General features: G+C 34.7%; 1 protein-coding gene across 1 annotated transcript in view; it reads left to right on the top strand.

The window, feature by feature from the left end:
• Positions 1 to 8,523: 8,523 nt before the first annotated feature.
• Positions 8,524 to 26,386, top strand: part of ALG13 (ALG13 UDP-N-acetylglucosaminyltransferase subunit) — a 61,202-nt gene continuing 43,339 nt past the window's right edge. Inside the window, 3 exon segments of the mRNA XM_015248832.3 lie at positions 8,524 to 8,641; positions 9,535 to 9,697; positions 10,721 to 10,859. Of these exon segments, the coding sequence (XP_015104318.1) occupies positions 8,561 to 8,641; positions 9,535 to 9,697; positions 10,721 to 10,859 (383 nt within the window). The 5' untranslated portion in view covers positions 8,524 to 8,560.

Below are 26,386 nucleotides of genomic sequence, written 5' to 3'. Positions count from 1 at the left end.
AGACAGGACAGATAAATCTGCCCTTCAGGAAATATTAGTTAAACATACTAACGAAAACCAATAGGGTTACCTGAGCCATGCAATATAAAGTAAAACTGAAAACTAATATTCAGGGGCTAATACAAATAATAATAGAGATTTGCTTTGGATTTAACTTGTAAACTCAGGAAGAGGGCCCTTGTTGAATGCCTTATACAAGCTTTTGAAAGCATGATAAAATTAAACCCTAAAGTTCTAGAACATAAAACTATTTAGAAATCTTCTCACTGATATAGAAAAGCAAATTAAAGAAGATAAAGTTGGACTTGGGTGTCCGTCCAGTTCTTTGAAGAACTAAAAGCAACTATCTTTGTTTTACAAATGTCTACAAATCAGAAATGTAAATACAGCAAACAATGACCTGAGACAGCCTAATTAGCTCAATAAAGTACAACCTGAAACCAAGGAAAATTTTTCGCATTTAAACTCAAACTGTGCTGGCAAGGCTCCCTCAGACTTCATCAAGGACTAATACAAATCTTTATCATCTTTATCAAGGACTAATACAAATCTTAAAAGTCTTTTTCATAAATAGTAAGCCTTAGTGATTGGAGCAAGCAAATTCAATTTATTCCAACTGTTATTTATAACTAGTAACTTTTTATTGTAATACCTAATTCATAACCAAGTTTTGAAGTGAAGCTACGAGATCTCTAGTTTTGTCTGTTTTTATATATGAGATGTCTCTATCTCTAGAAAATATTATAAATTTATCAAAGAGCTCTATTTAATTGACTTAGAAGTAAGCATTTATAAATTAAATATTTCTAAAATAAAAGCTGGCCAAATTGACTTTCAGGTTCACATGAACTGGGAAATATTCAATATTAAGTTAATACCTGGTATTAAGGTTACTTTAGGTTTGTTGATATAATTAATATAGACATGTCTTTAGAGTCATCAACATTAAGTATACTAGTTTTACTGTACCTAGGTTTAATAGAAGTCAAATAAGATCTTGTTATATCTGTTGCATATTTGTCAACAACAACAAAAAATAATTTGGAATGATAAAAATTCTTATAAGTGCTAACTAAAAATTGGCACTTGCCATCTGCCTGTACAAGGATTGGATCACATTGGCACTTGCCATCTAACGCTGCTTGGATTAAATCATGAGCTGCTGCAGCCACTGACTTCCAACACACCCTGAAAGGAGTTCAGGAAGGAGGTCAGGAATGAGGCACTCTGTGCTCTGGGAAAACTGGCTGAACAGGTCTTCAGATAGTTATATATTTTCAGGAGAAGATTTTATGACCCCAATTCTTGCATTTCCTCATATTTAGAAAAGCACTAAAATCATTAACGGTGGCATCTGCTCCTTGTGACTAGCAGCAAGCCTCTGTCTAAACATGTGCTTGACTGCAGGTACCCCCCTTCACTGAAATCAAATCTAATAGAGTTTTCTCCCTGCCTCTTTGGAACAGTTTCTCAGAGCTTTCTGGGATGCTGTCTCCCAGGCTATAGTCCTCATTTTGCCCAAATAAAATTTAACCCATAATTCTCATGTTGTGTGATTTTGTTTCAGTTGACAAAAGTAAATTAAATACAAATGAGATGAGAGCTTTTGGGTAAACTCTTTAGAATTAATTATGTTTTAGGAATGTCTACTTGAACATGATCTCTCTCGATATTTGGTAACTTGAAATTTTAGAATTATGCTAAATTGAGTTAAATGATGGGAGTTTGTTAAATAATTTGGTCATTCCCAAATAAATAAGATATTAAAACATAAGTACTGAACACTGACTTCCCTTTACAGAAAAACTAAAGGTATTTGGGACTACTGATAAATATGTTTGGTGCCACCCTAAGAGATTTTCTATTAGAAAGCACATGATTTTAGAAATTATTGTTGGGATTTGTGTTTACCAATTACAGAATGCTGATGTGAAAGATAGTTCATAATTGCTTATTTCCTAGTTTTCACTGAAAATTAAGGATTTTAAGAGTTAAGGTTTTTAATTTAGATACATAATTAAAGCTACTACAAATAATGAAGGATGCATGTTTTTAGCAAAAGAAGGTATAAAGGATGAACTTGCATTTTGTTACCTAGAGTTGGTTGTTTCTAAATGGGAGAATTAAAGGATAAAATCATATGGATACAGAAAGTGATGGAAGGTTTAATGGGGAAGGAATCCTGAGAAAAGAGCCTTGTGTATAGTCAGGTTTGACTAAACTTAGATTTAATTTAAATGAATAAGTGTATTCTGTTGTTAAAAGTAAGCTGATACAAGACTGGGTTTTGATTCTCTGTGTTAAGAGAGTTCCTTAGAGTGCTACTTTTCATAACATATTGTGTGAGTTTCTGTGTCTCTAAGTGATTTGTATCTTTTTGAAACCATTGTCACTTTGGTTGAGTAAATAAGTATTGTTTCATAGTGACCTCATGTGTTTTAAAACCTTTTTGATATTTTTAACACTTCCCAAATATCAAATTTTAACTAAAGTTCTTAACCTCCAGCTAACTCTAGGTTGCTTGCTTCAAAAGAACCCTGAGACATCTCAGAGAGGAATGTTGAACTAATTAGGCTTATTTGGTATGTTAAATTACTTGAAAAACATTGTCAAGTGATTGGAGGTGAATCTTATGTTATATTGTATAAACATAAAGGTCATTAAAATCTTCCAAATTTTGTATGGAATTCCTAAAAATCTGATATGTCCTGGCATCAGTCGTAATTCTAATTATTATCTTAAAATGTTGTATGTCACAGAAATATCCAAGTTGCTTGTCAATTGCATTGTAATCAAATCTTTAATCATGCCATTTTAAGTCTTGTCATTTATAAACAATCATTATTTTGCTCTGATGCTTTTATAAAATGAAGATTTTCAAGAAGATTAATAAAAAGGAATTCATAAAAAAGTCCACAAACCTTTGATCAGCCTATTAACAAAACCATCTATTGCTGAGATAGAAAAGGCACTATGTTTTATTTATCTTTGTAGTCCACATAGCGCCTAGCATTGTACCTAATAATTTAACTCTTTTTATTTCAATAAACATTTATTGAGTATCTTCTAGGTTCTGTGGGGCCAACTGGTGCCTGCCGAGGCTCTGTGACCCCCAAACTTCCAGCCCTCAGGCATCCACCTGCTACTCTTCAGAAGATAAAGTACATCCTTTCCTGACATGTGTTTGCCCTAGCAAAATTAACTGCCCTGGGTAATGTCTAAACACACAATAAAAAACTTCCACATCAACAGGGTCTGTCTTAACCCTATGTCTCCATCTTATCGGAGTTGTAAATCCCACTACGTTGCCATACACCAAAGCCCCTTACTTCACTTATAGCCAATCAAAAATCTGTTCCCCTATCCTTTTGTGTCCACAGCCCCTTCCCCATAAAAACCCTCAGCAACTGACCCTCAGTGCTCATACAGGCACCTCTTGTCTGTGTGGCCCATTGTTGCCTATAGCAGCATATCTATTAAACTTTTTCTTTGTCTCCTAAACTTCTCTTTGTCTCTAGTAAATTCTTCTACCACCTGCAACACTGCCCACCAACAGGTTCTAGGAATAGCACTAAATGCTGAGAATTCATAGATGGCAGACATGGTCTCTACCCTTTTAGGATTTTACAGTCCAGAAGAAGAAGAAAGTATATAGATAATTTAAACATCAAGAATTATGACAGAGGTAGGCAAAGATCAGTATTTGCACATAATGGACATACCTTACAAGGGTCAGAGAAAGGCTTCCTGGAGGAAATTTCATCTCTGCTGAATCTTGAAGGATTAGCTAACCATATTGATGGGGAGGTGGAGGAAATAGCAAGAGGAGAAACAAAAAAATAGGAAAGAATATGAATAAATTATTATGGCAGGCATTATCACCATCTCCTTCTGAATTATTTAAAAATAAAATATATCCTCAGTTATATAAAACCTATATGAAAACATCTTTATCAAAAAGATTACTAATGCTACTTTATTTTCCATATTTCCTTTAGATTCTCAGCAATAAATAGCTCTATGTTTATTTTATCTGGGCAGGTATGTATGATATTTCTTCTAAAGTGCGTATCAGAAAACATGGGTTTCATATGTCATGAAAAATTGTGAAAGATTTTGAAAGGGCAAAAAAAAAAGATTAGTGGGTGTCTTACAGAAGGATAGGCATTGTCTAGCACTTTCTTTCTGGTTATCTGGCTCTATAGGGGTCTGAGCCTTTCATTGGATTATAAAGAGTCCTGGAAATCTTGCCTCAGTCTACTGGTGTGGTCTGAAAGTTATCTAAGTGATGTTAGCTCAGAAGCCTATTCTTTGAAATCATGTGAAGTGCCTGGTACGATCTTTTTCCATGAGGCTCTGAGATTGTTATTCTTTGCTGATGATACAAATTCTAGCCTATAATAGAATCTTCAGATCAGCTTTGGAGTAAAACAATAACATTAAGAGATTTAATGTCTGCAGTTAATTTAATACTATTGCCAATTCTATCATAATAGAGAAGAATGAAATTCTGCATTGGAGTACAGTACATAAGTATTTCATAAGAGTTTTGATGAGGGTTATCCTTGAAGGTAAACCAGTATTATTGAGGGCACATTTGTCAGGAAGGACACTGACCAACTGCCAGGGACTTCCTATAAAGCATGCAATTTCTGAAATGTTTATACTAATATTTCACTAAAACAACCTCAGTTTAGGAAAGGCTGAATGTCCCTTCTGATCTGACTTTTCCTATGCAACTTTACTATAGTAACACATTAAACAAACCTAGTTATTTCCAGTATCTCTTTTTTAAGGTGACAGAGCAAATCTTTGTGATTCCAGGGGCCCTCTGAGAAATCTTGGTGGTTTTATGTATAAAAGCTTAGTTTTAGTTACATAATATAGCCTGAAAACTTTATTTCAATTGTTCTAAATTTAGAAACTGATTTTGGAAAGACAAAATTGAGTTGTCAGAGATTTGTACACTTAGATAGGATTATGAGTGATTGAGAAACAATGCTTCCCTACCTATTTAATCACAATACAAATAAAGCAATTGAAAAAATACAATATAACACTATTGTAAGTGAAGAGTCATGTTCTATGAATATTTTCCTCTTAAATAATCAAGGACATAGAAATGATAAATGATAGAAAATTATTCTTATAAGACACAGAATCTCTTCTATTTAGGCAGATTACACATAAGGTAAAGAATAATCTTTCATATTGTAGGTAGAAGCATTAATTACTAAATAAAGGAAGCAAGACCATCTAAACTGAGGGAATTCTCTAACCATTTTAATATATTTCACAGATTCTTTTCAGACTCAAGTATTATAAACCAAGGCAAATTAAATTCACTTTCCAAGTTTTGTCTTTTTCTTTATACTCTCTCATATTCTTTTATAGGGTCTGTGAGGTCAAATGATTTTTATAATAATATTAAGATGTTATGTGTTTTTTGACTCTCATCCTCTCATGAATATACACTGGAGTTTTCTAGAGGCTCTGTGATGTGTGATAATGTAGTGGATTAAATGCAGAAGCAGATACAAGAATCCAGCTTTCTTCTTTAAGACCAGATAGTAAAGAGATTTGCAAAAATGTGAAATAAGGCTATTCTTTTCAGGAAATTTTTTTATGAAAAATGTAGTTATCTTCATAAGAAAAGTTCATCTAGGTTAACATACAACATGCTCATCATTGCTACTTTCCAATGAATCAACTATTTTCAAATTTTTAGTCTCTAATATGGTAAATATAAAGTTATAACTAACATTATAATCCACATAAACAAAAGCTCTTTGAGGTTCTCAATAATTTTTAAGAATATAAGTGTTTCTGTAAACAAAAAAATCCGCTTTAGGGAAAAAAAGCTATTATTTTTCCTTGAAAAGCAAAGCACATATAATATTGTAATTCTCTGTCACTGTTACTCCTTAAAGAGTCTCAGCCACTCATACTAATTATAACTTTTAACTAAAGTGACTAATTTCTATTTTAAAGAGAAAAGTGCAGTGTGGATATAATTGAGAACTGTCTGGCATATACAAGTTTTTCTAACAGACTAGCAGAGTTAAGAATACACATGACAAAACTTTCTATAGCCTCACAAAATCCTTATTTATAACTTCCTAAAGTGGCAAAAATGAACAAATTCATTATGCTACTCCAAGATATAGCTTGTCTATAGCATTTCAAATAAGAAGTAAAAATACATAAACTTAGAATTATGCTTAGTTTAAACCAATGTTTCCATATTCTGTTTTACTTAGAACATTTCTAGCTGTGCAACAATTATCCATTAATTACTCAATTTAATTGAGTAATTTTTAAAAAGTTGCATAAAGAGCTTGGAAATCATCTTCAGGCTCGCTGAAATAAAGCTTCTCAGAACACTGATTTAATGTAGCTGAAAAGGAATGTACATTTTTCATAATTGTAAGCATTTTTAGGAGTAATTATAGTTAATTTGATCAGTAAGCCTGTATAAGTTTAGGAAAAACACACCAAGGTAAAAATAAAATGCATGCTTGTGTTATACTTAACACTGACAAAACAAGAGAAAAGACTAATTGCCCAAATTTTATATTAGCTATGTAATCTTGGGTTCTTAAAATGTTTCTGGATCAATTAATACAAGATGTTTTATTAAACTCTTGAGTATAGCTAAAGTATTAATGTAACAAAGTAAGAGCCATGGTACAGAAAGCCAAACTCTGACAGCAGGTGTTTGCAGCAAAGCAAGGGTTTATTTGCAGGGCTCCAAGGAAAGGAGTGGGATACAAGTCTCAGATCCACTCCACGTCTGTCTTTGAGTTAGGGATGTTTTAAAGGGCAAGAACAAAGGAACTGGAATTCATCATTGTCTTCTAACATTTCTTAATCATGGCTTCAAGAGTCAACATGTCTCTGGTTTAGGATTCTCTGGCCAGCTAGTCCATGGCTAGGGAGTCTGTGATCTCATCTTGCCCTCGAAAAACAACCTGAGTTTTATACCTTAATGATGATATACACAATAACAGCAATCTTAGTTCTCTGACTGGTTGATTAGTGTTCAGTTAGCACAGGATTGAGGTCAGAGGGGACAAGAAAGGGTTTGAAGTCAGAGGGGACAAGCAAGAGAATAGTTTTGGAGAGATTAATCATAAACTCGGTAAGGGAATTTGGTTTTAGGGATTCTGTTTCGTTAAAAATTCAATTGTCTTAATTTCTGGGAATTTAAGAATATTCAATTTATATGTGTGCATATTCTCTGTATTAACTAATCAGAACAGTACTCCTATTTATATCTTACAGACACAACAAGAGGTCTTTCTGAATTACAGAATACTTTGAAATTTTTTTTGTTTTTATATTCCAATAAATATTCATACTTTGTGCTTTTACTGTGCACAAAGTATTATGCTTATATTTTATTATTTAACCATGACCTTTCTACATTTATTGTTATTATGAAACTGCAGTTTCATTAATTCATGAAATTTGGTATCAAGAAAGGGGTAGCAGCATACCACTCCTCAAAAAGACAATTATTCAAGCTGCAAGATTTAAAGAAACAGTCCCTTTAAAAATAGGCTTAATAGTGTTTTTTTTTTTTAGCCTACGTTCTAGGCCTAATTTGCTTCCAACCCTTTTCGTGTTTAAAAGAATTTATTCTCATAGTTTCCCTTCTCTATGTAACCAGGCAGGGCAAAGCATAAATATTAGCTAAACTTAGATTTTAAGTAGGAAACAGAAAACATTAGAATAAGATAAAGCAGGGAAGGATCTTAATAGCGGTGGCAGGAAAAAGAAGGGGAGTCTTGAGAAATCACCAATTGTTTACTTGACTGCCTAAGTATAACTTATCTGTGGTATTTAGTCATGTTAATGTATACTTTTACAGTTCATTAGAATTTAAATTTACTGTAGATTTACATTTAAAATGGTTCAATGGATGGGTTCAATGTTGTAGACTACACCTTAGGTCTTAACGCCTCTGTTTTACACACAATGCTTGCTAATGGAGATAATGTTTTTCCACAGCTTCCAAGAGACTTTGTAGGGCTGTGACTTCTTAAGAACCACAGTTGGAAGAACCCAGGTTAATGAGCGATTTTTAAAAGGCACTTTTTTCCCCAGATGTCCTCAACAGATTCGAAGTAAAACCATCGCTCAAATGCATTTTGGCAAAATACGGTGGCCAATAAAGAATCCCAAACTTCTATATCATTAAAAGATCTGTGGTACCCAAGCAAGGATGCAAACACAACACTTAGGGTGTGAGACTTCGTGACTATTTTTTTAAATACCATTTTTGAAAGAATTGAATTAAATTTGTCTACTCCCCACTTCCTTACTGTGAGGGTCCCATGAGCTCCTACACTTGAAGGGCTTACAACAGTGCTCGGCGCGTAGGCTAAGAGCCGCCTTCGGCTCCCTTCCCTCCCCTGGCGACACAGGCCAGGTTCCCGCTGCCCCCTGGCGGCAATGGCCAACTTCCGCCTCCCGCCCGAGCGCGGCAGCGGCAGCCCCCGTGGCCTCTGCCACGTCACATCCGGCCCTTGCGATTCGGGGTTGCGGAACCCGCGAGATGAAGAGCGTGTTTGTTACTGTAGGGACCACCAGCTTTGACGACCTCATTGCGTGTGTATCGGCGCACGACAGTCTGCAAGTGAGTGGGGGGGGTGGGCAGACGGCGGCTGGGCTCGCCGCGCGGTGCTCCTCACTCGCTGTTGCCAGCCTGACTGCTAAGCTCGGTAACCTTGCTTGACCGCGGCGGTCGGGAAGAATACCCCCGCGGTTCGCTCTGGGGTGCTGCCGCCCCTCGGCCGGCTCCTCCCCGCGCCTGACTGGGCCCTCCTCTTGCTCCTCAGCGTCCTCCGCCTCCTGTTCCCGTTTCCTGCCGCGTTTTCGGGCCGCTCCTCCCCGTCCTTTCTCGGGCTCCTCCTTTCTCCTGGCTTTTCCCCTCCAATTCTCCGCCTCCGCCTCTCTGTCCTCCGGCTTCGCCCCTCCTCCCAGCAGCTCCGCCTCTCCGAGCCGGCCCGCCCACGCGCCTTCCGGGCCCGGGCTTGTCCTCGGGCCGCGCCGTCAACGCGCTCCGGCGGCTCCGGCTCGGTGCGCCGCCCTCGCCCTGCCCCGCCGCGCTCGGGCCGAGGCCTCTGCGCCTTCCTTCCACCGCAGGCGCCTGCGGGGTGCGGTGTCCCCCGAGCGCGCCCTCTCCTCCGGGCTTGTGGTTCGCGCAGCCCCCAGCCGCGGGCCGCGACGAAGCTGTTACTTGGTCTCCCCTCAGTTTGCGACGCCTTTTTCAGAGTCTGCCTGATCTAGTTCTTGCAAGGCCATTTCTTTCATGACGTGGTGAGTCGAGGCGTTTAGATTCTTTAGGGCCAGTGAGGAACCACGTCGTGGCCCAGACGGGGAAAAAGGGGCCCTTAGAAAAATAGAAAGCGGCCCCAGTTCGTTTATTTGGCAGCCCGTGCTTCGATGTGAACACCAATTTTGGGAAGGTGGGGGTCGTTGCCGTTATTGCTGTTTAAAGGCCCACTTTTTCTTTTTTTCCCGTTTCAGATAATCAGAAGCCTTGGTTACAACCGACTTGTCCTACAAATAGGTAGAGGAAAGGTGGTACCTGAACCATTTAGTACTGAGTCATTTACTCTGGATGTTTACAGGTACAAGGATTCATTGAAAGAAGACCTTCAGAAAGCAGATCTTGTTATTAGTCACGCAGGTAAAGTGTTTTTTGAATCTCCCCGTTTGGTTTTTGTTAGTAAGAACAGAAACTTGAACCTTTCTGATGTAAAATAAAATCACTAGGGTAACTCACTAGTCCATTTGAATATAATACTGATTTCAATGTACCAGCTGAGTATAACGATTGAGAATATTAATGGAGAGAATTTATAATTTCTGGGTGGTAGAAGGATTACCAGTGAATCACTAAATTCCAGCTTTACAGTCAGAAACCCTAAACACAGAGGCAAAATAATTTATCCAGTGGCATGTGTAAAGAGTTGTCAGTTGAAATTAGTATCTGGGCTTAGACAGGAATGTTCAGCCTGCTAATTGGTTGGATTGGTTGTTGACAAACTGGCTTTGAAAGGTTTTTTATATTTCTATTAAAAAGTAACTTGTCCGGTCAGTAGTGGTAGACAGCTAACAGTCTAGTGCTGGTATCCTTTACCCAAAAACGATTTGTCTGCCCACTTAATCAGTCTCCTTGCTCCCTTTTAAACTATCTAAATGATTTTAGATTTCAAAATTGACCCAAATATTGTATATATGCACGTTAGTGGAGATTTATCTTTGACTGTTTTCGTGATCATACCTCATAGGCAGGCCCTTGAGGAGTGGTCAAAGTTCTTATTGGCCCTGTCACTATTGAAGGCTTGCGCTTTCTACTTATGTTTGAATAAAAGTGTAGTATGTTTTCATGTACATTATGTTGAACTTCAGTCATGTTTGAATTCAAGGCCCATACTTAGGGCATACTACTAGAGAACAGGTTGGACACAGTGAATCATAGGTCATAATATTGTTGGCAGTGGTAAAGAATGTATTTTTCACATCAGGTTTATAACATTTATTAGAGAGCAACTGATAACCATTTTTGTGCTTTTGAATGTATAATTAAAAGGCTTGGTTTGTAGTGTTGCCAACTGTGTTTTTCATCATTTGCGTTCTAGCTATAAAGCCTGGTGAAGCACCTTAACTTTTCTTAAACTGTGTTAACAAATTTGATATATTTTTGTAGGTGCAGGAAGCTGTTTGGAGACTCTGGAAGAAAGAAAGCCACTTGTAGTGGTTATAAATGAAAAGTTGATGAACAATCATCAGCTGGAATTGGCAAAGCAGCTTCACAAAGACGGGCATCTCTTCTACTGTACCTGCAGGTATACTGGAGACCATTATTTGATCTCTTGCCTTAATTCTGCCCTAGCTATTCTTACCCACCTACCTAAGCCACCTGTATCTTTTCTTTAACCTCTTACATTCTCCCACTTAGCAAACATTTTGATTTTCTCACCTGTAAAAACCTGCTCATGTATTTGTCTTCCACTTTGTGATCTCTGTGTTGTATTTCTTTCAGTATCTATGCTTATTTTATTGCTTGTGAATATCTGAATGTGTGTGCGTGCATGTGTGGATGGATGTTCATCTGGGTGTGCAAGTCTCTAAGAATATAATTTTAGTTCATTATTTTTCATCATTTAAGGAAGGCATATGCTTATTTTTAATTAAGGTTTTGCCTTCAGTTAATCCACTGGAATCCCTAAATTAAATTTATTTATTCATTAATTTAACTACACCTAATATGTGGCATTGTTTTAGGTGTTGTGGATACAGTGGTAAACATGGGATAAAGTCCCTGCTCTCATGGTGCTTATGTTCCAGTGGTGGGAGATAGACAGTAAACAGTTCATAAGTAAGCAATCAAGATAATTTCACATGATGCAATGTGTTATGAAGAAGATAGGGCAGAGTGATGTGATAGCTGGGTTGGAGACTAACTAGAATGGTCAGGGAAGGCATGACTGGGTATATGACACTTGACCTGAGACCTGAATGAAAAGGAAGAGCCAGTCATGTGAAGCTCTGAGGCAGAAGGAACAGCAGCAATTGCAAAGACCTAAATTGGGAATGAACTTGGAGTTTGGTGTGTTTGAGGAACAGAGGGAAGGTTAGTGTGGCAGGTAGTGAGCAAAGGAAAATATAGTGGGAAGATGAAGCTAGGTGGGGATAGGTCATATAAGAATTCTGATTTTCTTCTATGTTTAATGAGAAGCCATTGGAGCATTTTAAGCAGAGGAATTACTTTATGGTAAGGAGTATTGTTTTCTAGAAGTATATTAGAATTCAGCAAGAACTGATCAACATCACAATAGGAGGATGAAGAAAATTGCTGGTTTGTTTTCTGTTATTTCTTCTTGAGACACTAGAAGCTTGCCAAAGGTCAGGTCAGTAATTCCCAATTGTTTGACTTTAAAAGCTATCCTAATCTGATGTTTTAAAAAAAGACCTCATAGAAGTATTACAAAATACATATTTTTTTGTGTTATATAAATAAACTGAAATTTTAAAGTAAAAAACCTGAGAAGAAACTGGCTAGAACATAAGCATTTCTTTTAACTTTACTGCTTCTGTCTCTTAGGTGCTCAGTAAATACTTGTTCATTATTTATTGAGCACATACTATGTGCCAGGCATTATTCTAGGCACTTGGCATACATCAAGGAACAAAACAAACATTCCTATTGTCATTGAGAGGAGGCAGATTCATTGATTGTTTCAGGAGCAATTGTTAGTGTCCTAATCATAATGATGGAAGAGAGGGAATGTTGGCGTGGCTTTGTAATATGGAAGCTATTCTTAAAAGTTTTGTGAGTCGGGAAGAAGCTAGATAATCAAAATTATGTGGGCTTCAGATAATGGGCATATCTGTCCTTGGGTAGTTGAGACTGTTAGGTGTTAACACCATTTTTAAAGAGGAATAAATGCTCATCTTCCTTGGTTTATGCAAGTCAAATTTTCCAAATACTTTTGATGAATGTTTTCATCCTAAATATTAAATCAGTTTTAATTTTATGTCAGTACATTAAAAGAGGGAAAATATTGATTTCATAAACACATCCTGATTCTTTACTCAGGCTGAAAAGGAAGCTGTAAAAGTCTCTAATTTTTATTATTATTTTTACAGTTTTAGAAATCTTTTTTTTCTATTGATTTCAAGAAAGTCACACACATGAAGGCTGTAAGAAAATCAATAATGGGTTGTATTTTCATTTTAGATATATCATTTGTTTGCTCCAAATCTAGACTGGGTGGTTGTGTCTGTTCTAATTTAAGTGGGTGGTTTAATTAAATTTCTGAAGTAATAGTTTCATGTTGTGATTTGGAACCTTATTTCCAACATGCATGGTGATTGTACATTGCTTAATTATGTATGAATTTATGATAGTAAATTACTGGCAAAAAAAGTTATTTCACAGTCTTCATGCATGGTCTTAGTAGTCTCTTAGCTTATTGTTCTTGTCTTGCAGCTGTTACTTTTGGTTTTATTTAATTCTGTTTTCATAAGTTAATTTTGCTTCAAATTGTATCTGCCCAGCCCTGAGAAGTATTCCAAGGCTATATGACCACATCTTTCATGAAATAACATTTCTGAAATATTTCAGTTGACATAAAATCTCTGTTGAATTGATATTGACATGTAGTGTTCTTCGTATTGCTTTATTCTTAGTGTGTATACCTATAATATTGAAATACATTAAAATTCACATATACAGTTTGAGAAGCATCACGATATTCTTGGAAGTTATATTCAGTCATCAAGTGGGCAGCAAGTGAATTATGGAATTGTCTCCCATGTTACTTAATACTTTTCTTCTTTTGTTTTAGCACGCTTCCTGGGCTGTTACAGTCAATGGACTTATCAACACTGAAATGTTTTCCTCCTGGCCAGCCAGAAAAATTTTCTGCATTTTTGGATAAAGTTGTTGGATTACAAAAATAAACACTAAACTCTCAACACTTTAGAAACACCCCTCAAATTCAACCTTTGGAATGTGGTTAAATCAAATTATATAGTATATATTTGTAGAATAATATAAATTAATAAGCTTCCTACATCTATAGAATGTATAGAAAATTTTATGGTGTGAATATTAGCATCTGGGTCTAAATTCTAATAGTAGTTTCATAAATTACTTAAATCTTCCCCTAATCTTCATATTTTAGTAAAAGAAGTAGTGAGCATTCACACGTTTTATCCTAAAATCCCAAATGGATTTGGAATCAAAATATGAAGACTGACAAAAATCTCAAATGTAGTTTGATGTTCCTTAGAGTAAAAAATGAAATAGTAAAAAAACTGAGTCAGTATCATTAGCTTCATAATTGAAGGAACCAAGTTAGAAAAAAAAAACAGCAAAAATGATGGGTTCTGTTCTGTGAAATAAAAAGGTCAGTTATTACCTTAAAAAGATTAGCAAGATTAACTATCAAGTCAATTGATCTGTTGTACTTGGAGAAACTACTTTTATCCTGAAGAATAGAGTGGAGTCAGTGTGTTCACTTTTTTCCTTTAAAATGTAAATAGAAAATGACAAAAATAATCTTGCCCAGTGTCAAAGCTTTATTGGTTTGAGAAGACTAAATTAAAAAGGAGTTATACCAATAGGACTTGCTGTTATTTTTTAAGGACCTTCTCTCACAGTGGTATTGAAACATTTACCATGGCATCATAGAGGAGTTTAAGTACTTAGAAAATTAGTTTTGCAAATGAATAAGTGATCTGGTGTGTATAATGGCCTAAATATATGGTTTTGAAATTTACCACGTAACTCAAGATAGATGCATTCTGAAATTCTGATTAAGATAAGTAGTTTCAAGACCTATAAAATAAACTAGATTATAAGTATTCATAGTTTTCTGGTAGAAAGTTTAGATATAATTCATCCATAAAAATAGAGCATTTAATGTAAAGATTTATTTTCCAATGTGTTGTCCCAATTGTTGGTTATTTTGAACATCTTTCTTGGGATGCATTATATAATATTTTTGTAGATTTATTTTCCTGATTGTGTTTTACTTAGTCTAATATTAAAATAAATTCTTATTAATGGTAGAAGGTGGTGGCTGAGAAGTACTCTGGGTAGCAGGAAGAAGCCAACTTGGATTAAAATTTTGCTGAGAATAATCTAAAAAGTGAGTAATCTACATCTGCGTAGCTGAGAATTCACAGCAGTATAATCATAATTGTGTATCAGTGTTAAACTAATGTTGCAGGAAAAGCCCTATTCTGATCCATACAGAGAATTTGACTTCTGGGATCTCTTTTAAATGTGTTTCTCTAGTTGAAAAAAATTGCAGCTTTAACTTTATGTTGATCACTTAGTCTTTAGTTATATCATGAAGGGCTAACTGTAGAGAATCAGAAACAAATGAAAGAGTCTACTCAAACATTAGACAACTAAAAACCAGTATAGGACCCCAAATTTGCTTTCTTCCCACAAGAATGCATAACCCAGATTCCATCATTACATTTAGCAGAGGCTTAAGCCAGTGGTGTCAGTTGTATGTAGTGACATCTCTTGACTGCACCTATGTGAAATTTATATCAGTTGTGGGATTTAAAAATCAAAGGGTATCTTAGAATCATTTTGATTTGGCAGTAATCTTCAAGATCATCTAGTCCAATCTCATTTCTCAGATGAAGAAGGCTGGGTTTACAACTTGTCTGAAATAACAGCCTTTGGCAGAGCTGCCACTAGAAGCATCTTCCAGTCCTGTGCTCTTTCTACCATACCATACTATGTGTTGTAAGCTTTTTGTTTTTTTTACATTTGTTTGCTTAGTATTTAGTTACTTTAATCCCTTCCGAGGAAGGTTTTGTTCATTTCTAGAGTTTATTTTAGGAATTTCACAATTCATTTAGTTGTGTTTTCCTTTGGTGTGTGACATCCTTACCTTGGACTTAGAAACCAGTAATTCCTGAGTTTTTGGAATCTAGCAAAATACCATGGGTAGGATTGATACTAGATTGAAAAAAATAAAGACTAAGAAAAAGAATTGTAGATTTTTGGAACTGGTAGAGAATTTTACAAATAACCTAGTGCAAACCACTCATTTTGCCGATGAACAAAGAGGCTAAGATAAATTGCCAAGTTTATGTCTTAGTGGTCCTTAAAAAAATTAATGGTAATCAAAATTCTATTTAAAACATTTGCTCAATAAAATAAAATTGGTTTTATTACTTGACAGGGCTTCAGGTTTTTGAAATCAATCAGTAAGTACAGTGTAGTTTATTTAGCAGTTTTCTGTTGAAAGGTATTTAGATTTCCAGGAATAAGGAAGTGAAAGTTTAGTGTTTTGAGAAATTTGCATCATGGATAGTTTCGGAGGTGGACAGGTCAGAAAGTTGATTGATGTTGGAGTAGATGAAAAGTGATGTGAAGTAATAGGTTGACTTTGGGAAATAAAGATTTTAGATGACTACGTGCTTATAATTTTGGAGGATAGAAAGTAAGAGCTGGAAGGATTTGATGGTAGGTAAGAGTACAGTTGAATTTGATGTGGGGTTCTGGAACATTTAAAAGTAGTCATCTCAAAGCACTATCAAGTGTCTGATTTTAGATCCCTAAGAGCACTGCTTTGTAAGCTTCTAAAGGCAAATCATGTAGACACAAAGGACAATATAAAAATGTGTACACTTTGATAGTCTGAGAAAGAGTTTTCCAAGACTAAAAATGTCAGGAATGACTAGCAGTAATGTAGCTGTTTTTCCGGGCTCTTTATCATAGTATAAACACTTAACTCCTCTGATTTGTTAAAAATGTAAAATTAGAGATGACCAAAAATCTGCAGATTATTTGAAATAGGGAACAGTATGGACTGGGTGGTTCTGATAGCTATGTAGCAACTTTCTGCTGAACATTTAGTACCATATTTTTATGGGGTAGTGGGGAATGAAAAATAACAGTTGACATCCATTGGTTTGCTTAGTATGTATCAGGTACTGTTTAAAGCATTTTATACATATGAACTCATTTATTCTTTACAATATGACTCTGTGAAATAGTTACTGTTGTTCCATTTTGCAAATGAGGAAGCTGAGCTCAGAGCATAATGTGAAACAGTTTTATACTACTTAAGTATCCAAAAGATGGTCTGGAAATTGTAATTGAAACACTGAATTCCAGTGTATTTCCATCAATTATGGGGACAGAAGTACCATATATATTTGAAATCAGGGGACTATTCTAAGAGATTTAGATTGTATGATAGCCGTGGGTAACCTATTTCAGTTTTTACATTGTTATTTAAAAGCATACTGATTGCCACTCATAAAACCCATGTGGAGAAACTCTCCCAGTACCTGCTCTTTGTTTTCTCTTTAAATATTTGTGTTTTAGACCCTATTTTTGGTCCTCTATATATTTTTTCTTGGTACTTTCATTATTCCTAGAGTTTCTACTATTGAGTCTCCTATCTTTGTCCCCCAACTCTGATTTAAGCTCTTCATGGTGTTTCTGGGTGCCTGTTGGTCATGTCAGTCTGTTAGTTCTCTTAAGCGCCCTAAACTCCATGTGCCCCAAACTAAAATTATATTTCTTAACTTTCATTCTTCTGAGATCCTTATCTCTATTAATGGTGTCATCATTTAGTCTAGTCAGTCCTCCAGGCTTTAACTCTTACATCTTCAACCCTTTATATATGATTGGTCGCCAGGTACTCTTAGCTTTACTTCTGAATGTATCAAGCCCATTTGTTTGCTTTTTTTTTTAACATAAATGCATAGTAAGAAACTACTTTTTGTATCAGTAAGACTAAGGACACAATTTCTGCTTTGGAGGAACTCCTATGGTATAGTTGAGGAACTATGTCTTACTCATTCTTGAGTCCTCTGCCTGAAACACATTAGGCTTTCCATAAATGAGAAATGTACTTCTGTAATGTACTCTCCTCATTATCTTGATTAGGATTAGGTATTGATTCTAGGAAACACTCATCTTGCACACATTCATTTCATACCATCTTTGACTTGACTCCAGAGTATGTAGTATGTCTCTTTTTTGGAAGAAAGATGTGACCATCACATTATATGGTGACATTTGTAGGATCAAGCATTTACAGGAATGACATCTCAAACCTAGTTGTATTTAAGAGTCTGTCAAAAAATAAAAACAAAAACAAAAACAAAACAGTAGCTATTGGGGATTTTTGGAAAAACTTAAGATGTTAAGAATCAGGTTTATTAAAAGCAGTAGCTATAGTGTTTTTCCAGGAAGGATTACATGGGGGAAAAGTTTAGGATAACCACCAAATGATGCAATTTAATTCTTTGTTAAATGGGCAATTCCTTGCATGAATATTGTAGCACAATCTTGTATAGTTCTTTCCAGTCTTTTAAGATTTTTGTAGGTGGCTAGATAAAAGGTGTGCAAAAAAATGTAGCTAGCTTCAAACAGGAATGTAAATATATGTTTCTTGATGTTGATGTTCTTGAAAAATATTTTGAGGGACTTTTATACTATCATGTACCATCTGTTTTGGTATTTCACTTCTAAATATTGTCTTCATGAATTTTTACTACATCTTGGTCAAAATTATTTATTACGATTGACATTCTATCATGATTTTATTTTCATGACTACTGTCTGCTCTCTAAGGCAGTAGTTCTTAAGCTTTTTTGGGTCATGGAACCTTTCAAAATATTTAAAACTGTTGCTTCTCTCTCAACTCACACATAAACACATTTTGCAGTGAATTTCAGGGAATTTACAGGTACCTTGAGGCCACCCTCAGTTAAGAATCCCTAGATGGAAATCAGTTTCATTCCTTGATCATTGTTCATTAATATTTTGGTAATAACTAGTAGACTCCTTTATAATTAAATCCCCTGATTAAATACATTTAAGTTTAGTACTTTCCAGTTTTTATAATATAACCCAAATTATAAATTTTTCTCAAGTTTAAAACATGCCAAACAATATATCTTGAAACTAACCGTAGTATTTTAACTCAGTATCTGTAACCCATAATGTCTTTTGTAGCACTGTTTCTAACTGATCAACTAAATGGAATTTTTCTTCATTCATAGTAATTATTTCAGGATATATTACTTTGGGCTGTTTGGTAAAGCAACAGTGTTGTAATTTACTCATTTACTGTCAAGTGTGCTTCTAAAATATTTACTGAACTGATAGGCATTGTTCAAATGATGTCTGTGAGAGGCCGTATATTGCATCTTTTTTACTGTTCATTTCCCCTTTTGTGCAGAACATAATGGTGGTTTCTCCATTACCAATATGAAGTGGGTGGATAATATATTCCCCAAATTTAGGGGAATATATTAAAAAATTCCTAAATTTTTGACTAAATAATTTCCTGGATCTCAGTTTTTCCATTTGTGAATTAGTAAAACTAATTTCCCTCATAGTTGATTTCTAAGACATAAAAACAATTGTGTGGCATGTTTGAAAATAAAAAAATGTTGAAATAATACATTTCCTCTTGGTTAGAGTTTTTGTTTTCAGCAGTAGGAACAGGCTTAGAGATATTTTCCTAGAATTCACAGTATATACCCCTAAATGATACAGAAAGCAAATATTTAAATTCAATATTCAGTCTTTGGCTGGGGTTACAGAGAGAATTAAAGTTTACTTAGGTTTAAGTGAATGGGTCTGTTCAGTGTGTCAAAGCAAAAGAATGTTCTAGTCTTCTACCTTTCCTCAGTCCCCTGTCTGTGAACTGATTAGACCCTGCAAGTATCTTAACAACAACAAAAAACAACCTTAAGTATTTCTGTATCAATGTATTTTTATACAAAGTACTATCTTCCTTTTTTAATAATGTTTACTAGAATACTATAGAATTCTATACTAAGAATTCTTCAGGTGGAAGTAGGGAAGAGAAGTAAATGAAAGCAAGTGACTCTTGATAATGTTTCTTCTGTTTTGTATATCTGAACAAGGATCACTACTTTGGGAAATCAGTTCTTTTTCTTGTCTTTATTGTCTCCTTCCTAAAACTTGACGAGGTTGAATAGGGACGTATGGCGAAGTTGTGTTTTAGAGCCATTGTGTCTCCTTTCCTCATAAATACTGCTTTGCTAATTTTGTTTAAATGTTCACCATGAAGTGACAGGTTCTAGTTCTAGGGTGCTGTTAAAAATATTTTTTAAAAAGTTTATCATGTTTTTCAGTAATGAAAGACCTTAAAAAAGTTCTATAGAGTTGCAGAGCAATTTCTCTCAATTGGCCCCATGTTATTTGATACTAAAACAATGGAAATAAATGATTTAGTATTAAGTTTTTTTAAAAATAACAATTGCCTTTTCAGTAGGTTCTATCACAAGTTGTGATATACGTGTTTATTATTTTTTCAGTTTTATTGAGATATAATTGACATATAACATTGTTAAGGTGTATAACATAATGATTTGATATATGTAGGTAGTGAAAAGTGATTACCACAATAAGTTTAGTTAACATCCATCACCACAGATAGTTACAAACTTTGTTATCTTTAAAAATCTAGATCTGTTTATTGTATTTGGTAAGGTAAGATTTATCATTCATTTTCATGTGAGCCATTCAACCCCACAATTTGCCAGGACAATAGATTAATCCCCCTACAAGCTATTTTCATGGTTATTGTTGATCACAGATTTGACCATCTGGGAGGACAAATCTGTTATCCACAATTGAATCACAGAGAATCACAGTTCTTTAGACCTGAAAGAGAGCTTAGAGATCATGCAGCCAGCCCATCCATCTCCTTCATTTTACAGATAAGGAAACTATGTTGCAGAAAGATTAAAGTGGCATAACCAAGTTCATAATGTTCTTTTCATGGTACCATATTGTCTGTCAGAAATGAAAATAGTAACTCAAAAGCATCATTTTTTAACACCTTTATTGTGGAAAAGCATCATTTTTGTACATTTACAACTGTGTACATTTGCAACTATACCCTTGTGTGTCACAGATAATGTATGCTTTAAAAAAATTCCAACCTCATTTAATTGGTTGAAACATGAAAGACTATCTTAGAATTAAAATGATTTAGTATTATGTATTGTACTACAAAGAATTTGCCTATTTCATCAGTGAAAGAAGAAACAGACAATTCTAACAGTTAAATCACATTTTCAAGTTGAAATACAATATAGAAAATAGTTATAAAATTAAAGCACATCAATTTTATGACATCAAATAATATTAATTATTTTAAGTTATTTTAATTTTTTTCAATTTGTTTTATTCTGTACCCACAGTACAGTGCCTAAGAAGTCTTTAAGGCTGTTTTTCTTTCCATTATTTTCAGATGTCCAAGGGAGGAAATTCGTCAGGGTTGGGGAAAGCTCCTCTGGGGAGCTATATTTGAACTGTGGCTTGATTTCCAGTAGAATTTAGGTGAAATTGTTCTGGTTCTTAAACCTTTTTTTTTTTTTGACCAAAGAATAGTTTCTTAGTGAACCACTTTATTTGGTAGGTAGCAGCTAACAGCACTCAATAATTAAGCACTTTCATGCTAAGTTCTTGACATGCAGTATCTTATGTAATAATTCCAACAGCCTTAGATTTAGGTCACAGAAAAATTCCTAGAGCAACATTTCTCAAACTTTGAAACAATTTGAAACCAGTAGCTATAGTGCATTAAAAAAAACTATTAGTAACTTGAATGCTAAAGTTACCTGCTTAACTTTGACCTGGCCTTTCCCAAACCTTTGTTCCCTTTATGGGAAAGGCCAGGTCAAAGTTAAACAGTTAATTTTAGCATTCCTTGGAGCCTTTATATTTATTGCTAATGGGCATTATGAACCTCAAATATAGTATTATAGTATGCAGCGTTTCCTGAAATTCTGGCCTTGAAACTCTACTTAGGAATACTTATTTAATAACTTGTGGAACACATTGTTCTAGAGCACTGGTTCCCATAGTGTGGTCCTAGGCCAGCAGCGTCTGCATCACCTGGGAACTTGTTAAAAATGTAAATCCTAGGGACCCACCCCAGACCTGTTGAATCAGTTTCTGGGTGTGGAGCAATATGTGTTTTTAAAGCCTTTCACTTGAGAACCACTGTTGTAGAGGTTTACAGGATTGGAGTAGTTTCCTGTGGAAGAATAGTCAGCTAATTGGGATTTCAAGTGCGATAGATATTTCAAAGGACAGTATTAAATACTGTGAAATTGCTTTCTATTATATACAAGATGAATTCTAGTATTATCCCATGGGTCTTTTTTAAAAAGCCCTATTGTACTAATTTGGAGAACATAATTTGTACTTAACCATCTCTGAGTCTTTGTTCATATCTTTTCTTCTTTGGTATGCAGTTTTTCATAAGAATTGTTCAAGAACCCAGTTCTAGTACTATTGTCAATTGAATATGAAAACTTGGACAAGTCTTATAATTATTTGAAACCCATGTCTTCATCTGTAAAGTAAGAGGTCCCTTTTAGCTGTAATATTCTACTTATGATTTATTTTCCCAGTTTATTGTATTAGTCTGTTTCTTGCTCACTTTATTGAATAATTTTTAATTTAAGTTTTATCATTTCTAAAGATAATACATGTAAATATATAAAATATTAACTACAAAGCTTATAACAAGAAACAGCAGTTCTATGTCCAATTCCTCCACCTCTGATCCTGCTTTCTGTAGGTGACAATACTACATTATTTTATGTTTTATAAGTAGTATGTTCTAACTTATTTTTTATTTTTTAAATTTAAATACCATCTATGCACTTCCTACAGTGGAAGAGAGACTTTATCTCCCTCCCTTTCTTCCACAGTAGGAAGTCTTCAGATATTATTTAAAAACATGTAGTTTTTCAGTTCTGGTGAAATCTGCTTTCAGTGTTGACATTGTTATGATAACTTAAGTACAGTATTCACATATGTGCCATATAGTAACTGTTGATTGATTACATTTCCTTTCCTATAAAACTTTTCCTCATTTTTGTTTATTTTTTTTCATCAGTGTTCTATAGAACTATTCCCAAGCTCTCCAACAGAGGTGGACCTCTTTCCTAGTATGTTTAAACATGCTAGGTTATCTATGATTTTCATTATTATTTACTTTTTGAAATGTCTGTGCTAGCGTTCTCTTTCCTCTTATCTGAACTGGTTGTTCTCTATCAAGTCCTGCTTAAATGTCTGTCCTCCTGGGATTTCTCCTTCATTCTTAATCTTAAAAATTCCTTTTGCTTCTCTCTAATGTTGAATCTTCTGTTTCCAGGACTCTGTGCCCCACCTTTTCTGTGGTTTATCATTTTTATTTTGGTTTCAGGTATCCTCCACCAGCTTTCTGACAAAGGATAGTATATTGTTTTTAATCTTTCAAGTTTGAAAATTCTACTCTCTCATCTGATTGATAGCTTGGTATAGAATTCAAGGCTGGAAATAATTTACCCTCAAATACTAAACTTCATTGTTTTCTAGCTTCTAGTTCTTTTGAGTTTATTGCTATTCATATGTGTGATCTTTTTTATGTGACCTGTTTTTCCTCTCAGAAAGCTTTAGAATCTTTTCTTTATTCCCTGACTTCAGAAATGTTATATGCATTGCTGATCATCTTTTTTGCTTTCATTGTTCTGGCTACTTCATGGACCCTTCCAGTCTAAATATAGACACTCATATCCTGTAGCACTAGAATTTTTGTTATCATCATCACCATCATTATTCCACTCTACTTTCTTAGTCTCATTTTGGTCCTCCTGTTGGTGAGATATTGGCTTTTCTGGATTGATCCTCTAATTTTCCTGATTTTTCTCTCCAGTCTTGTCCTGTGAGCTCCTCAATTGTAAATTCTGTTCTTTCTACTGTTTTTATTTTACTTATTTTAAAATTTAAACACAGCAAAATTAGCCTTTTTCTTGTACAGTTCTATAAATTTTGACAAATGCATAGTCATGTAACCACTACCACAGTCAAGAGACAGAACACTTCTACCACACCCATAAATCCTTTCCTACCATTCTTTTGTAGTCCTTCCCTGCAACTCTGACTACTGGCAGCAGCTGATCTGTTTTTCCTTCCTATAGTTTTGTCTTTTCCAGTTTGTCATATAAATGCATTCATACAATAGGTAGCCTTTTGAATCTGTCTTCTTTCACTTAGCACAATGCATTGTGATTCATACATGTTCTTGCATGTATCCATAACTCATTATTTTTTATTGTTGATGAGTATTCTATTGTATGGATGTACCACAGTTTGTCCATTCATCTGTTGAAGGATGTTTGGATTTTGGGGAGAATCATGATTATGAATAAGGCTGCTGTAAATATCCATGTACAGGTTTTTATGTGAACTTAAATTTTTATTTCTCTTGGACAGATAGCCAGAAGTGGGGTTGCTGGGTCATATGGCAACTCTGTGTTTAACTTTATAAGAATCTGCTATACTATTTTTTCCGGATTGGCTGTACTATTTTATATTCCTACTAGCAACATATGAGTTCCAGTTGTTCTGCATCCTTGTCGACACTTAGTTTTGTCACTTTAAAAAAGTTATTTTAGTCATTCTAAGATGTATGTAGTGGTATCTCATTAAAGATATACAAATGACCAATAGGCACATGAAGAGATGCTCAACATTATTAGCCATCAGGGAAATAAAACAAAACCATAATGAGAGAACACTTCATACTCACTAGGATGGCTATAATCTGAGAGATGGACAGTAAGTGTTGATAGGGTGTGGAGAATTGGAAACCCTCATATACTACTGATGGGAATGAAAATGGTGCAGCTGCTGTGGAAAACAGTGACAGTTCCTCAGATGCTAGCAACTCCATTCCTAGGTACTACCCAAGACAATAGAAATGTCTTAAAAAGTTGCATGTGAATGTTCATAACAGCATTAGTCATAGGCAAAAAGTGGAAACAACCCAAATGTCTGTCAACTGATGAATGGATACATAAAACATACTTTATACAAAGAATTAAAATATTGATACATAGGTGCACCTTGAAAACATCGGGCTAAGTGAAAAGCCAGTTACACAGGACCATATATTGCATTATTCCATTTATTTGAAATGTCCAGAATAGGCAAATAATGTAGAGATAGAAAGTAAATTAGTGGTTGCCTGGAGTTGGTGGGGATAGGAAGATTAGAGGTTGATGGTTACGGGATGTGGGGTTTCATTTTCGGGTAATAAGAATGTTCCAAAATTGATTGTGGTGATGAATATGTACAACTCTAAATATACTAAACCATTGAAATGACCTTTTAAGTGAGTGAATTGTATGGTATGTGAACTATATTTTAAAGTACTTTTAAAAAGACCAGTTTTAAGTGTACAATTCAGTAATTTTTAGTAAATATGCAGAGTTGTGCAAACATCACCACAAAACAGTTTTAGAATATTTTTATCCACCAGAAAGATTCTTTGTGCCTGTTTGCAGTTAATACCTATTCCCGCCCCCAACCCCAGGCAACCACTAATCTGTTTTCTTTTATAGATTTGCCTTTTTGATGTATTTCATATAGATGGAATCATGTGTTTTGGAATCATGCCCCCTTTGCATCTGGCATCTTTAGGATCCAGTTTATCCACATCCTTGCTAACACTTGTTATTGTCTATATTATGTATCATAGTCATCCTAGTGGGTGTGTAGTGATGTCTCATTGTGGATTTAATTTGCATTTTCTTAATGACTAATGATGTTAAATGTCTTCTTACATACTTATTATCCTTTCCTCTGTCTTTGCCCATTTTTTAAATTGTATTGTTGTTTTCTTATTACTGACTTCTGAGTTCTTTTATATATTTTTAATACAGAGTTTTTTGGGATCAGATATGTTACATAAATACATTCTCCCAGTCTGCGGCTTGCGTTTTCATTCTCATAAGTGCCATTGGCAGAGCAAAAGTTTTAAATTTTGATAAAGTCCATTTAATCAATTTTTTATTATATCTAAGTTCTTTTTTCCTAACTCAAGGTCTTGAAGGTTTTTTCCTATGCTTTCTTTTAAAAGCTTTGGTCTACATTTAGGTCATTGATTCATTTTGAGTTAATTGTTATACAAGATGTGACATATAGGTTGAGGATCATTTTTTTCTTTTGCATATGGATGTCAAGTGTTCCAGCACCATTTGATAAAAGCACTGCCTTTTCTTTATTGAGCTGCTCTTGGACTCCTGTCAAAAATCAGTCGATCATATTTCTGTGCGTCTCCTTCTGTGTGTTTTCTCTTTGTGTTACTTTCCCTTTCTTCTCTTTCTCTGCCTTCCTGTCTAATTTTTCTTCTGTTTCCTGTTTTCTCCTATTTTCTGATTCTCTCTCCCTTCTCCCAGTTATCCCTTCCTGTGTTCCCTTTCTCAAAGTGAAATGTATGGATTAATATTAACTTAACTTTTATATATCTTACTTTTATTTTAAATAGCAATAAGTATGAAGAATTATATTTTTTTACAAGTAAAAAATGCCAATAATGAATTAACTTTTCCATTATAAGTCTTAATTTTTCTTACTGAATTTGTGATCTTAAAGAAAGGTGGTGATCCCTTTTCCCAAACTATGTTTCAGAACTTATACAAAAGAAATAATTTCCCCAGTGTTTTGATTTCTTTAAAAAAGAAATTAGTCAAGGTAATTTCAAATTGGCATGCTAAAGGAAGTCATGATTTTATTTTTCTACTATGCTTTTATTTCATTCCTAAATTATAAAATTGATTCTTGATGCTTTTGCTATAGGGGGCAGTCATGATTACTTCTGGATCCACAGATACCAGAAAAACAATTTTGAAAGAAGCTTAATTTTACAGCTTCTCCAAAGCCAGCTTTCGATCTGTTGAATTTTTTAACACTTACAAAAAGTAAGAAATAAATTGGATTTTGTCATTTAAGAGTAACACTTGACAGTGAAATCAAACCATGCAAGTGACCAATCCAATCCTGTTT

Source organism: Vicugna pacos, chromosome X (assembly GCF_048564905.1).
Source record: "Vicugna pacos chromosome X, VicPac4, whole genome shotgun sequence".
Classification (NCBI taxonomy): domain Eukaryota; kingdom Metazoa; phylum Chordata; class Mammalia; order Artiodactyla; family Camelidae; genus Vicugna; species Vicugna pacos.
Note: the sequence above shows the minus strand (reverse complement) of the source record. Positions and strands in the feature narration are given on the sequence as shown.